Raw genomic sequence first — 16116 nt, 5'->3', positions numbered from 1 at the left:
CTTGCTGACGTAGGCAAGGATTCCCAGCCTGCCACGACGGGATTGGCCTGTCGCCAGGACACGCCCACCAGCGTAGCCACGCCCCCTTTGAAATTTAACGCGCGCTGATCACGAGCGCAGCGTTTGTTAGATCACAGCTCTTGAGGTACAGCCGGGAGCAGGGACAGACAGCTATAATCTTAAATATTTGCACTGAAATACCTTGTTTGCTTTTAAATTCGCCGTTTCTGCACTCTCCTCGCTACTCAGCAGATTGCTTGCTGACGTAGGTAAGGATTCCCAGCCTGCCACGACGGGATTGGCCTGTCGCCAGGACACGCCCACCAGCGTAGCCACGCCCCCTTTGACATTTAACGCGCGCTGATCACGAGCGCAGCGTTTGTTAGATCACAGCTCTTGAGGCACAGCCGTGAGCAGGGACAGACAGCTATAATCTTAAATATTTGCACTGAAATACCTTGTTTGCTTTTAAATTCGCCGTTTCTGCACTCTCCTCGCTACTCAGCAGATTGCTTGCTGACGTAGGCAAGGATTCCCAGCCTGCCACGACGGGATTGGCCTGTCGCCAGGACACGCCCACCAGCGTAGCCGCGCCCCCTTTGACATTTAACGCGCGCTGATCACGAGCGCAGCGTTTGTTAGATCACAGCTCTTGAGGCACAGCCGGGAGCAGGGACAGACAGCTATAATCTTAAATATTTGCACTGAAATACCTTGTTTGCTTTTAAATTCGCCGTTTCTGCACTCTCCTCGCTACTCAGCAGATTGCTTGCTGACGTAGGCAAGGATTCCCAGCCTGCCACGACGGGATTGGCCTGTCGCCAGGACACGCCCACCAGCGTAGCCACGCCCCCTTTGACATTTAACGCGCGCTGATCACGAGCACAGCGTTTGTTAGATCACAGCTCTTGGGGCACAGCCGGGAGCAGGGACAGACAGCTATAATCTTAAATATTTGCACTGAAATACCTTGTTTGCTTTTAAATTCGCCGTTTCTGCACTCTCCTCGCTACTCAGCAGATTGCTTGCTGACGTAGGCAAGGATTCCCAGCCTGCCACAACGGGATTGGCCTGTCGCCAGGACAGGCCCACCAGCGTAGCCACGCCCCCTTGAACCCCTCCTCCTTCGGCTACAAAGCATGTGCCCCCACCGGAAGCGCAGCAGACGAGCGCAGCGGGCGCGACGATTGCGCGCCGAAGGCGCGCTTAAGGCAAGCTCGTCTGCGCTCGTCCACGCCGAGGCCGGGCCCAGGGCCCCCCCCCCTACCTTCTGCACACCAGCCCATGATGCGCTCAGATATAGCAGGGATTCACTCATGCTACTGAATGCACAGGCAGACAAAACTGAGTGCCCACGCTTAGCCCCTCACGCAGTATATCTGGACGATAAAGATTGCCCTCACTGCCAAGTCCGGCTTCCACACATCAACCCCCTCCCCCCCAAATCAATCTTGATGCCTTATCTTAGCCCTGACAACATCAAGCCCAATCAGCCCTATCAGCCCAAGTAAGAATTGAGCCCTGTTCCAAAGGGAAACTAACTAACGGACTTTTAAATGTCCGATCCCTTCCGAAACACGCTACTGAAATACAGCTTCTGATTGAGGCTAATAATCTCGACATCCTATTCCTAACCGAGACATGGATGGCTGAAGGAATAGAATCAGAGCTAGGCCTAGCATGTCCAGACGGGTTCAAGATCATTCAGAAACCCAGACACTCAGGTCGAGGAGGAGGTTTGGGGATCATTTTTAAGGAACAACTTAACATCACTACCCTGGACGTTGATACCGTTTCCTCTGTTGAAATCCTCGGGATTTCCATAAAACATGACTCCGAACACTGCCTCACGGCCCTTGTATGTTACAGGTCTCCGGGGCATTTTAATGCCTCACAACAACAGGAACTAATTACGGTCATAAACAATATGTCAATCTCCCACAACAGGCTGCTGATACTAGGCGATTTTAACATAAGGGACAATGACCAACTACGTGCAGCTCTGCACAATATTACCCAATCCTGCCACAATCTAGGGCTGAAACAGTGGATAAACACTCCTACACATATACTAGGAAACACACTAGATCTAATTTTTGCGGCAGAAGACCTACTGACCCTAGACACCATCCTCCCAGTAGGCTGGTCAGACCACTACCTCCTCAGGTTCAAATCTCACCTCCCGTCCCACACAGGATCTACGAGATCGCACGTCAAAACCTTCTTAGGTCGTGACTGGAAGAACCTGTTAAAGTGGAAAGAGGAGGAAAAGCTCGATCTACGCCAGGTTGGGGCCTCGTCACCACAAATTATCTTTCCTTTTGCCACGAGACCACAAAAAAACTCGACGCCATCATCCCGCTGAAAACAATTACAAAAAGGGGAAAACCCTCTGCCCCCTGGTATACGGATAAACTGAAAGAACTTAAAAATATCTGTAAAAAGGCGGAGAAGCTCTGGAGGAGAAATTACTCAGACCAGGAGAAAGCATGCTGGAGGCTCACTATCTTACAATACAAGAAAGAAATAATCACAGCCAAATCCAACTACATTGCTGAGGTAATCCTCAAAAGTTTTAACAAGTCCCGGGACACATTTAGGCTCATCAAAGAGCTCTCTCACCCTGCTTGTGCTAATAGCCAAATCAAGCCCTCACAAGAACTCTGCGATGGCCTAGCAGTGTTCTTCCAAGACAAAATCAGTAAAATTGTAGAGGGAATGAACAGCAATCCTACCTCCTCATTGCAAGACAACAGCACTCAAGCGAACATAGACAAGAAGGTGGAACCAGACACATACCCCCCTCCAAATGCTACCCTGGACAACTTTACGATTCCTTCGGAACAGGAATTCCTCACAACAGCCCTCAATACGTCCTCAGGCTCTCCTCTAGACCCTCTCCCCCATAGAATAGCCAAGAACTTCGAGGACGATATTCTACCAGTGTTGCATCAACTATGTATTCAATCTCTGCGTACAGGCTCCGTGCCCAAAGACTGGAAACTGGCGATCGTCACCCCGCTATTAACAAAACCACATCTGGACCCCAACTGCCAAAAGAACTACCGACCCATATCCCTTCTACCATATCCAATAAAGATCATAGAGAGATGGGTCAGCAGATCTCTAGCCCTCTTCCTGGAAACCAACAACATCCTGGAAGAGGAGCAGTTTGGCTTCAGACCAGTTCATGGAACGTAGTCAGCCTTGCTGACAGTCATGGATGACCTACGAATGAGGGCGGACAGGGGAGAATCAGCAACTCTGATCCTGCTTGACCTGTCCGCCGCATTCGATACGGTGAACCACGGCATCCTGATAGAAAGACTGAGGAACATCGGAGTTGGAGGGGTCGCGCTAGACTGGTTCCGCTCCTACCTGACAGATAGGTGGCAGGCAGTAGCTATCCCTCCCTATCAATCAGAGTTCATCAAAGTTCCACACGGGGTCCCACAGGGGTCTGCTATAAGTCCCATACTCTTTAATATTTATATGCAACCCCTGTTGCGGATCATCAAAAGCCATGGCATCAGCGTGACAAACTACGCAGATGATACTCAGCTGATAATCTCGCTGGACGGAGCTCGTTCAAGCTCATTGGAAACTTTCCACACCTGTATGCTGGAAATGTCTCTTTGGCTCAATCAGAACTCACTAAAATTCAACAGTGAGAAAACTGAAATACTGCATTGCACAGCAGGAAAAATCCCCAAAAGTCTACCGCCAGATTTCTGGCCTCAGTCGTTAGGGGACTCACCCACCCCAGTGAGCTCAGTAAAAAATCTTGGAGTCACTATCAATAACAAACTAAGCCTAGAGACAAACGTCAATAAGCAGGTCAGCTGCTGTTTTGCCCTACTAAGAGGACTCCGCAGGTTGCTACCTCTCCTGCCCCCACAGACTAGAACCGACATAGTCAGGAGCACTATCCTCAGCCGCCTGGATTACTGCAATGCCCTCTTGCTGGAATCCCCGGCTTATCTCATTTCCAGACTCCAAAGTGTCCAGGCAGCTGCAGCCAAACTGGCAATTTCCCGTGAGCGAAGATACTCTACCACCCTTGCCCTGGCTGACCTTCACTGGCTACCCATACACCAAAGGATCTGCTTTAAATCCCTATGTATTGTTTTCAGGGCAGCTCACGGGCTAGGTCCCCGACCACTCCAGAACAAACTCAAATGGTACGAGCCCACCCGGTCTCTCCGATCCTCATCCTTAAACTTCATCAGCATTCCTAGGATCAAGAAAGCCACCTGCGGAGGACGAGCTTTCAGTATAGCTGCAGCCCACCTTTGGAATAACCTCCCCATCGATATCAGAAAAACTACCGACCTTCTGACCTTTCGAAAAAAGGTAAAAACCTGGCTTTTCCCCAAAAATCCCCCTATAACCCATCACAATAAATAATTTTACTTTGTCCAGCATCCTGTCCATGTTCCTGTCTCCACAAAGCCTCTAGCTATGTACCCAAGCGCCAGGATGCCCATAGGGTTACAGTGCGCTCTACAAATGCTATAATAATAAAAAATATAAAATAATAATAATTTTTGCTTTGCTTTAATAACACATATGGTGTAATTGCATTTGCTACAGTGTTTCCTAATTAGTCTACAAGTACCTCTGCAAGTTTACAACTGACAGTGGTTTTCTTTTTGCAATTGAGATCAATGTACTGTTTTATGTTTGTATGAATAAAATTTTATAACAATATTTAAAAAAAAAATTAAAAACTAATTGACATGTTTGCATTTTCGTGTAATTTTACTAGAGAAAATGACATGAATTTCACACACCCCTAAATTATTGACTCGAAAGAGAAAACTATAAAGGCAACAGTTAAGGCTGTCGAGAGTGCTGGGATCAAGCATTTTCCTGAGTACACTACAACAGCTAGTCCTGATTAATTTTTATAATAATATGCACAAGAAACACCTGATTCCAATCTTAAAAGAAGTTCGCTTCAGCCTTCTGGAGATTTAGAGTAAGAGTTGTAATCCACCTTTAGTGATATGGGGGGGCGACTTTAACTTATCGCCATGCAATCAAAGCAGCAATTTAACATGTGGTTTATCTGATGAAAACGGTGGTAATATAACTCATTTCCCTCACACTATAAGTGGTAAATGCCTAAACAAGACACTATTTTTACTGGAAATGGGATTTGCTAATGAATTAATCTCGCCACCAATTCCTTTCTCGCAAACATTTAACGGAAGAGGTGCCAGTACCGTCATAGATTTCATCTTCCTAATGAGTAGGGCTGCCCCCGTTTGACGAACTTTAAGACCCACGAAAATGCAACCAGTGACCACTTTCCAAATAGCATTTCTCTCTTGTGCCCTTCTAATATGGGTAGCAATAAATCTGAAAGAAAGTTAGGGCCAATAAATTTGTCCATCGATAGAATTAATGGATATTCCCTCGGATGGGCTAAAGTTGATCCACAGAAAACTACTAAAGCAGTAGTAGTGAACTCCTTTGATTCGGTAATTAAATGTTTTGATCCTTCATCCTCACACCAGGAGGTTCTAAGTAACTTCTTGGTAATTACTAAGGAGATAAATAAAATACTGTTTGTAAAACAAAAAAACAACAATGGGAAGAGCAAAGGTTGGTTTAATAAGACCTGCACCAAGGCATATTGCACGCTAAAAACTGACCTACATGCTGTGGAGAGGGATAGAAATATTATTATATAAAATCACGAAAAGCTGAGCTGAAAAAAGAACTCTGGGATGAACTACATAAAAGCTGCAGAAATAAGGACAGTGCTGCCTTTTGGAAAGTTCTTAAAAGCCCTTTTTTTCTGAAGGGGGTCAAGGGCAGACAGTCGAAATTGCTATTGACGAAAATCACTGGATAGAACATTTTTCCAATATTTTTAGATCAAATATGGATGTAAATTCTGGTCAAACAATAACTCCACGTCAAGCTGCCTTCTTAGTCCTGTATCTTTCCCCATAGACCTTGATATTAATCTATCGGATGTTGAAAATGCTCTATTGGCCAGTAAAGGAGGAAAGGCCCCGGGCCCTGATGGGGTTCCAGTGGATCTCTTCAAATGTACTATGGACTTATGGTCACCAATACTGACAAGAGTATCACAAGCTACTTATTCCGAAGGGCTTATCTATTCATGGTCAAATTCAATCCTAGTCCCAATCTTTAAAAAGGGAGATTGACAGAATCCGGCCTGTTATCGTCCCATATCCTTATTGGATTCTTTGGGTAAGGTGGCAGGCCGTATTCTTCTTGAACGTCTACAGCAATGGGCAGAAGATAGCAATGTACTGTCTGATCTCCAATTTGGGTGCAGGGATGGCCTGGGCACCATGGAGCAAGGCCTCAATCTGTCACTCTTGATGGGAAAATACGTGAAAGCAAAGGGGGGAAGGCTTCACATGGTCTAAGTAGATTTGACCGCTGCCTTTGATTGTGTTAGTCACGCCAAACTTTGGAGTATCTTAGTAGAAATGGGCGTAGATATCTCTATAGTTAATTTTAACAGAGATTCTTACACAATTGCTACGGCCAGGGTGCGGTTTGGTGCAGATGGGGAGCTCACGGCACCGTTCAAGGTAGAGAGGGGGGTTAGGCAGGGTTGTCTCCTGGCTCCTTTCCTCTTCACACTCTATACCAATGGTCTTGAAAAAGCCATGCTTGAGGGGAGCCGGGACCTGCCGCTGCTAAAGAAGCGTCCAATACCCGCCCTACTCTACGCGGACGATGCTGTGATTTTAGCATGAACATCCCTAGAACTACAACGCGCCCTTAACAGGTATCATGTATTTATGGCTAACTTAGAATTAAAAATCAATATAAAAAAGACATTTGTAATGAGCTGTGGGGCTGGGCGAAAAAAGCAGAAGGACATCTTTGTAGAAAATGCGAAACTAGAATCAACCGTTACATACCCCAATTTAGGCGTTTTAATTGATAATAAGGGCTCCTGGAGACAAGCTATAAATGCCAGAAAACTCCTTTTCGTGAGGGCTACCACCTCATTGGTCAATTTTGCACTGAGGCTAGGCAGGAGGCCCCCAGCAGAAATGCTTCAGATATACCAAGCCAAATGCATTAGTACGGCAATATATGGGGCTGGAATCTGGGGCTTCTGTGGGGTAGACGCTATACAGAAAGTGGAAAATGCTTTTTTGAGGTACTTGCTGGCAGTTCCCCGAGGCACATCAACGTATAACTGCCATGTGGAACTAGGAATACCTTACATCTCTGACACAATAAAAGCACAACCAATTATATTATGGCATCGTATATGGTCATCTCCAAAACAGAATTGAACCGGGAGATACTGAAGGATTGCCGTGCCCTTGACAATGTTGATAAGATTGGGTGGCTCGTGTATGTGAAAAAGTTTCTCTTTGACTTGGACCTTTCAGCGTACTATTATAATCCAGCGCTGATAGCTCAGATCCCAAGGAAATCATTTAAAAAGCAGTGCATGGGGCATCTGGAGGGGCTTAGATTTCTTACTGAAGCAAACAAGTGTTCGGTACAGTATAATCTAAAGAGCCAAACCAGTCTAACAATACAACCATACCTGACCTTCACTTTTAATGGGTATGAGTGGTTTGTGCTAATACGGTTTAGGCTGAACATATTCCATCATCTGGCATCCTTTCCGAAAGTGAATGACTGGACGAAGGTTTTGTCATTCTGCCCTTGCGACGGTATATCAGCTCAGTTGACAATGCACGTGGTCTTGTTTTGCAAGTTCGATAAGGAGTGGAGGGGAAGATGGATAAAACCAATTTTAAGAATTTTTGGTCTGAGATCATGTCGGCCAGCATTCATTGCCTTACAATGTCTGGAAACAGAGTGTTTTGCGAAAAATATTGCACGATTCCTGAAAATCTGCATTAGGCATAGGAAAAATCTTGAATAGAAATCTACACTGTATATTCTTAATGTGAATAAGGTTTGTTTTAAACTAGCTGTTACTAGCTTTTAACTATATCTGCTTTTTAACCATTAACATTAATTTCAATTCATGAATGAGTAGACACTTTTACATTATTTATTGTACATAGCGGATGAAGTGTAATTTTTGAAATGTAAATTGTATTTTTTACTGTACTTTTATGGTTTTTCTATATCCGATGAAAACCGAATAAAGGAATTGATTGATTGATTGAGTACACTATTGGTACAGTACAGGTGTTGGAAAGTCAGATTACTGACTGCAAATCTACATTGGAGGTGATGACATTCGTTAAGCATTATACAAATGAAATCTCCAGGGAAACTGTTAACAAGAACAGACACCTGTATAACCTAAGAATAGGTGCTTTTCTTTGAGTGTTAGGTGTTGCGTGAATGTCCAGGCATACTGAGAGTGGATCCTGTTTCTCCCACGATTCAGCCTGACAAATTGTCATGGAATGGTCTTTTTTCATTGAAATAAAATAAGTAGATGGTGACCCCCATTAGAATCTGGTACACATGTGGCAAAGATAGGCATTTTAACAAACCGGCAAAAGCCTTCCTGGATGGTCTGTACTTGGAACCTAGATGACTTTTATGATCACCAAGTTTTATAAGAAAGCACACGTATCTGGCTTGGGGTGAGGTGCGCATAATTATCCTGGGCAGAATGAGATAATTGGGGGATCTTCCTGGGGAGGGGGTAGTAAAAGTTCAGATAGGGGGACGTTTCCATAGATTTTGCGGATAATGATCTCCTTATCTCTGCTTTCTTTTAGAGGGAACTCTGAGGGCATGATTACAAGCTTTGGCAATATATCGCCCTGATAAATTATGGTACCATGGGGTACATTATTTATTAGGTACAAAAAATAGCACCTATTGCGAGTTATTGTTGAATAACATGCAGATTTAACATACCAAAATCTTCATGATACGGTAAATACGTTTTTTCTCCCATTAAATTTCGGCAGATTTGGCCTACCGGAATTTAATGAAGGTTGAGTTATTAAATGCATCCGATTATTATTGGATGTGTTAAATATATTAAAACTCGGAATTCTGATCCATGCATTAACAGGGGTTTACTCATGGGTCAGAATATAAAGAGCAATATAAGTCAGGATCTATGACTCCAATTCTCAGTTGTGTGGAATATTTTCTTCCCAACAAATTTCACTAGGTTTTTCTTGGCAAAATTTGTCAGGGGGTAAATAGCAGGGATGTGAGAATTATTGCATTTCTCTGTTTTTCAATCAAAGTGCAAACCTTTGATTGTGAAGGGATCAGAATTTTCTCCACTACTTAGAATAAGGGCCTTCACTAAAGTCTGTGGTCATAATTGACCTATGAAAGTGAATCATTAATTCACCAGACAAGTACATGGATGTTGAATTTGTTGTTCAGTGATTACTGGTAGTTGATCACAGCATTTCCAGTAGTGCGCCCTTTTGTATTGTTGGGCTCACCCATCATTGTTCACACAAGCAGACTGCAGACTACCCTCAGTAACTACCAAGGTTGGTTACCTGTCAGTGTAAAGCTATTGACATTCAATTGATAAACAGCTACTAATGATCAACAGTAGCTAGGCTTACCTCTTAGGGCATTTTTTCTCCACTTCGCGTACTCCAAGACACCCTTGTTTCCCTTTGCCTTACTGCTACTCTACTTTGGATTCACCACTGTGTTCTTCACCATGATTAAAATGTTATTACTGTTTTGGAATGTCAGCCTAATGAAGCTGGATTACAGGGGAGATGACCTGACCCGACATTGAAAGACTGGAGAGATAATGTGGATAGGTGCTCAATGTAAAGACTGGTTTTGCCATTATGGTTTGGACTGATGTTGGTTGGATTATGCATACTGTTTGATCACCTTCATGATTGAAAGAGTGAAAAACCTTTCTAAAGTTAACGAGGTAGCACCAGATATTGACTACCAGCCAGAACTTTGATTAAGTAACATATATCAGCTAGGAAACTCTGGGCCCGATTCACAGAACTAACTTAAGACAAAATCCTAAACTTACTACCATTTTGGTATTCACAGAAGGCATTTACTCATTTGGTATTCACAGAAGACACGCATTTTGGTTTTCACAGAAGTTAGGAGTCCTAACTTTAGGACTCCTAAATGCTTTCTGTGAATACCAAAAGTCTTATAGTTAGGATTTTTCCCAGTTTAGGAGTCCTAAAGTTGGGAGTCCTAACTTTATTACTCCTGAACTGAGAAAAATCCTAACTTTAAGATTTTTCGGTATCAACAGAAGGCATATAGGTGTCCTAAAGTTAGGACTCCTAATTTTACTACTCCTAAACTGAGAAAAATCCTAACTTTAAGACTTTCGGTATTCACAGAAGGCATTTAGGAGTCCTAAAGTAAAGACTCCTAACTTCTGTGAATACCGAAATGAGTAAGTGCCTTCTGTGAATACCAAAATGAGTAAGTGTCTTCTGTGAATACCAAAATGGTAGTAAGTTTAGGATTTTGTCTTAAGTTAGTTCTTTGAATCGGACCCTCTCTGACCACAGAAGCGGGAGTTACCTGAACCCACTTAGTTTCTCTCTACTTTTGATTTAGATGTTTTCACTTTTAAAACCAATAAAATAATTTAAAAAAAGGATTGCAAACAATGAGATTTGTGAACTCTTCACAAAGAGCCTTATGACGATAGTGGCCGGACCGCCGACAGTTCTTTGGCGAGAATGCCGGATACAATCCTGGAGGTCAGGCCCACAGCGGTCGTAGAGAAGACCGCTGCCTCCACCCGGATCAGTGACCCGGTCGGGGCTGTGGTAAGGATCGTATTCCCAAATAGCAGCAGTGCCGAGGCAGGCACTGCCGTCGGGATTATGATATCCCTTTACAACAGCCTTTTCATCTTGGGAAGACCGGCATGAAAAGGCTTTCGGAAACTGAATTTAGGGTCCCCTAACAGGGCAACCGTCCATGTTGGCCACTGTAAAGTGACACTTGGAGCACATGTAGTGCCCCCACTGACCTCCATATGCCGTATGCCATGCACGACATGGCACATAGTGCATGGAAGTGCTTCATACCATGGCGGCTTGTGCTTCATCTGTTTTCCTTAGCCACAGCACAAACCACTGTAATAAGGAGTACTTTCCGACCACCAGCACAGTGGTTGCATCATAATGCGGCGCCACCTGCTTATTGGTTAGTCTCCTGACCGCCGCAATAGAGGGTGGCAGTACGACCCCCCACCATCATTTTCAGTCCCAAAGTAACAATATTTTGGAGGCAGGATTGTGAAGTTCCATTTTGCAATATGCAATTCACAACTGAGTACTGGTTGGGAATATTACAGGTTTGCAAAAAGTGAATTAGCACCCACTCATGTTACTGCAATCGTTTTGTGTTTTTTGCGTTTCTTGTTTTCAGGAGTGTTTCGGTGTACACAATGATCTGGGCCCTATGTTAAATCTGTATTTTACTGCTTTTGGATTTTATTTTGTATGCTACTTTATACTACTAAACTGTTGTCACTTTACAAAACCCACAAGCCTTGCAGGGTATTCAGATAATTTTTGCAATTTTGATGATTGTTTTGTAATGTAAGCTGACTCATTCGCATACTTTTTCTTTGATCTAAATCTTAGATGCTTGTCCATGGCTAATCAGAGAGACAAGAGAGCCAGATTGTCAGTGCAAACTAAGTGCCAGTGTCCAGCCTACTGGGGAATACCAGTATTCTCATTGTAAACCGTGTTTTGTTTTCCATACAACTCCTCTTATCATTGTCATTCATTGTTTCTTCCTAGCCCTAATTGTTTTACTCCATGACCACTCTTTTTCAGAGATGACATTGATAGAGAGCAACAAGCAATATATATGTCTTCTCTGCTGCGTAATGTCTCTGAACAAGTTGTATTTATGGGATACCTCACTTCAGAACCTGGTTCCAGAGATTATCTAGAACTGGTTAAAAATGGAAATATGCAGGTATGAAGTATATACTCTTTTAATTAATCATATGAATACATTCTTATGTGGAATGGGTCAGTTGTCCATATTCTGCACTTATGCAACATATGCTGGTCAATCTTACATTCTCAAATGTATAGACAACAATTGCTTCTGTTGGTCAAAATCATATGCCTAGGTCACTTTTGACTTGGGGAAATAATATTTAAATGTTGTTGAAAGCGTTGACAGAGCAGGTAAAAGCACACGTGGATGGAACCCAGCAGCGCAACTGGGTCCATCAGTAGTCAGTACTGAACAATCCAACTCCAACAAAAACATTTACAGTATCCATCAGGATAAATAAATTAAAACTTCAAAACATAAATACCTTTTGCTTAATAAGGCAAAACTATTTATTGCTACAAAACAAACTAGAGAATATAAGAAATGTGTGATCTTTTTATCTTCAATTTACCAAAGCAACTTGATATTTAGGGAGTCATTACGATGACGGACAGACTTCAGTCAGTCTGCCATCGTATCGTATTTGGAACCGCCCGCCTACAAGGCAGCGGTCTCACAGGGCAAATTACTCTGCGACCGCCACCATGGCGGTTGCATTGCCTATGTTTTGTATTGCAGTGGGAGCTGCGCTCTGCAGCACCCACTGCATGACAAAACAGAAAACCCACACATATCCCTGCACTACGTGGCAGGCACCAAGCGGTGCCTACCAAACAGTGCAGGCATATGTTGGGGGACACCATAGGTGCCCCCCATCACCCAAAGTCAAGGGTGAGGGAGAAAGGGGGGCCTGCTACAGGCCCCCAAAGTCCCCTTCCACCAGCCGTTTTACGGCAGGTTACCCACCATGAAAGGCCAGTGGAAAGGGACATTGTAATGCCTACGGCCAATATGGTAGGGACTACAAGCACCTCCACCGCACCTGCAGGCTCAATGAACCCGTGGGTTGCATGTCAGTCGGACGTTCTGACCGGCATCCCACCCGCCTGCCATTGTAATATGGTGGGCGGGAAACATGCATTCAATGGCAGGGAGACTGCCACCGACTGCCTGACGGTGGCGGTCTCCCAGCCATCGTAATTAGGCTCTTAGTTCTTCAGAATTCAGTGCATAAGTACAAGACCGAATATGCTGGGTAATGAGATGTGTATTCTGTCACTAAAATGCTCAAATCTGCACTTTACATGAATGCTGGAGAAAGGATATACTGGTGGTAGGAAATACGATCAGGAACATCTCACCATGCTAAGGCTCTCAGGCTATGGGACTGGTGAAACAATAGCTCAGGGACATTAGAACCTTGAGGTGCTGCTTTAATGTAAATTTTCCTTTATTTACCTCAAATAAATGACGTGAGCAAAAACACAAAACCGCTAATGATGCACAGGAGAGGCTCCCCATTCCTCTGCTCCTCCATGCAAATTGCCAGGTGAAATATTTGGAGCACGGGTGCTATCTCACCTAGAACTGTAATGTGTTGTAATAAAGACAAGATTCTGATGAACAAATACAACCTTGGATAATGTAGCCTACAACGTAAATATTGCTTTGGCGATCTGCCTTATTCCAAAATAAATGCCTTTTTCTAGTCTGTCTTAGCTCTATTCTCACCGGTGTCACATTCATGTACTACAAATCTAAATCTCTTATATTTAATATGGCTATATCATATAATTTCATATGTAGATCTTCTGATAATCTCAACATAAACAACCTGAATTGATATAGAATACATGACATCAGTGGGAATAGAGGAGCAGAGGTATGGAGAGCCTCCCCTGGGGGTCATCAGCTAAAGTTTTGTGTTTTTGATCATGTCATTTATTTGTGGTAAAAAAGGGAGAATTTACATTCGAGCAGCACCCCAGGGTTCTTATGTCCCTGAGCGGCTGTTTCACTAGGTGACTAAGGGCCTTATTATGAGTTTAGCGGTCTGACTGCTGTAGCACCGTGTCCACCCCCACCAGCAGTACATGGTGTTGGCGGTTCAAAGACCACCATGTTACGAGTTAACCACGGGCGGCGGTGTGGAGGCGGCGATCTTGCAGCATTGGTGAGTATTTTTCCCAAATGTATTAATGCCTGTGTGTGCATTTCAACTGCAGATGTGTAATATGTATACATATGCATGATATATGTGGAAAAATACCATATACCCACTACCGGGGTTCAGCTCATATGTAGCAGCCCTGGCACTAAATATATGTAATAAGTCCCTAAGTAATTACTTTCTTTTCTGGGGTGCTAGGTATCTTATTCTTTCTGTCATTATGTCTGAAAATAGTGTAATTATATACAGAATTACAATTTTAAAAATTGGATATGTATGTTATTTGCATATAAAATTATGTAACTACTGTTCTTATTTATACTTGCATATATGTTCTTAGATGTTTCACACTTTTTTGCAGCTTTTCCGTTGGGGGTGTTGTAGTATGTAGCAGGTGCTTTCTTTTCTGTTGGAAGGAAAAAAAAGAGTGTGAGTTGCATTTTTGATTGTAAAAGTTGAGGTTGTTAGGTTTTATTTTATATGGTTTTGGGGGTAAGTTTGCATCTTATCATTAGGAGTGAGCAGAGCTCCCAGAGTTTCAGTCCGTGAAATTCCGCGGAGTTACAAGAAAACTCAGCAGATTCTGAAATCAGCAAGTCGCACTGTTCGTACTGATTTTTAGGACTGGGAGCTTGTTCTGTAGTGCATAATCAACGCAAACGGCATCACAAGGTGCAACATAGGGCGCTGCCTCTTTGTTGCCACTCGAGTTGAATTTCTACTCGAGCGGCAGCTTTTTCAAGGGAACGGTCACTACCGCCCACGTTGAAAAATCTAGCCGGGTGTCCTCCTAGTGCCTGAAAATCACGGTAGAGGATGGTAATTCTTGCTCACTAATTTACCGCATGCAAGAAAAAAATCAGCCATGCAGTGCTTGGTGGAGTTTGACCGGAACTCCACATTACAAGCATAAAGAGGAGTGGCCAAAACTCCACGAACTCAGTTGGCAGAGCGGAATTTATCACCCACCATTATTTATAACAGTTTACATATTGTTAGACTTGTCAGCTTTAGGGTGGTCTCCGCCCAAACGTTTTACCTGCTTACCTCTAATTTTCCTAATCTTCTTTTGTTGGCTTTAGGACTCTGGGCACTTGACCAGTGCTACAGAGCATGTGCTCTCTCCCTAAACTTGGTTTGATTGACTTATCCACAATTGATATATTTAATGTACTTATAGGTCACTAGTAAAGTGCACTACATGTGCCCAGGGCTACTACTAGCAGGCCTGAGGCACTGATTGTGCGACCCTCTTAAGTAGCCCTTTAAAACATATCTCATGCCTGCCACTGCATAGCCTGTGTGGGCCATTTACACTGCCATGTCTACTTGGCATGTAAAACCCCTTGCCATGCTTTAAAGTTCCCTTTTATTACATATAAGTTACCCCTAAGGTAGGTCCTAGGTTGCCCATAGGGCAGTGTGCTGTGTAATTAAAAGGTAGAACATGTACTTTTAAGTTTTACAAGTCCTGGCAGTGAAAAACTCCCAAATTTGTTTTTCACTACTGTGAGGCCTACCCCTTCCTCAAGTTAAAATTGGGGATTCCTTGTTACATCTAATAAGTGTCATTGCCTTTTGAAACGAAGTAGAGCTTTCATGTTTTGTACCTATGGAATTGTAATATTAAACTCAAATTTATCAGTACAATTTTAAAAATGCCACTTTTAGAAAGATGCCTTTTGTCTGCTCTTAGCCTTGTGTGCCTGCAGCCTGTCTCTAATACACGTCGAAAGTGGCTTATAGCTTTGTTTTGTGCATTCCATCTAGATAGCCACACACAAAGGGAGCTTAGGTGTGGCTTGATGGGCAATCCACATCATGATGGGCCATCTTGGGCAGGATAGGAGGGAGGAGCTGGGCACAGCCTCACACTTACTTGAATAGGCTGTGTCCTGTCCCCACACAAAGGACTGCTTAACCCCCTGTAGTGAGTCTGGAGTTAGGGCAGGATGGGAAGACCACTGTGCACTTCAAAGCCCCTCTTTGAAGTCTACCCCACTTCAAAGGGACCACTGTGTATAGGAACTGGACTTCTGCCCCTACCACTTCAGTACACTTCTGGCACTGTGGAGAGTCTGTCAGGAAGGAGGACTGCTGTGCTGCTGAAGTACTGCCACTCTGCTGTACTGCTGCTCTGAGAGAACTGCTTTCTTGCTGTGCTGACC

General features: G+C 43.7%; 1 protein-coding gene across 1 annotated transcript in view; it reads left to right on the top strand.

The window, feature by feature from the left end:
• Positions 1–16116, top strand: part of CWH43 (cell wall biogenesis 43 C-terminal homolog) — a 433217-nt gene that overhangs the window by 375233 nt on the left and 41868 nt on the right. The window contains exon 13 of the mRNA XM_086962659.1: positions 11766–11910. Coding sequence (XP_086818785.1) covers positions 11766–11910 — 145 coding nt within the window. The remainder of the gene's footprint in view (positions 1–11765; positions 11911–16116) is intronic.

Source organism: Lissotriton vulgaris, chromosome 3_1 (assembly GCF_964263255.1).
Source record: "Lissotriton vulgaris chromosome 3_1, aLisVul1.2, whole genome shotgun sequence".
NCBI lineage: Eukaryota > Metazoa > Chordata > Amphibia > Caudata > Salamandridae > Lissotriton > Lissotriton vulgaris.
The sequence above is the reverse complement of the archived record's forward strand: the minus strand, read 5'-3'. Positions and strand labels throughout refer to the sequence as shown.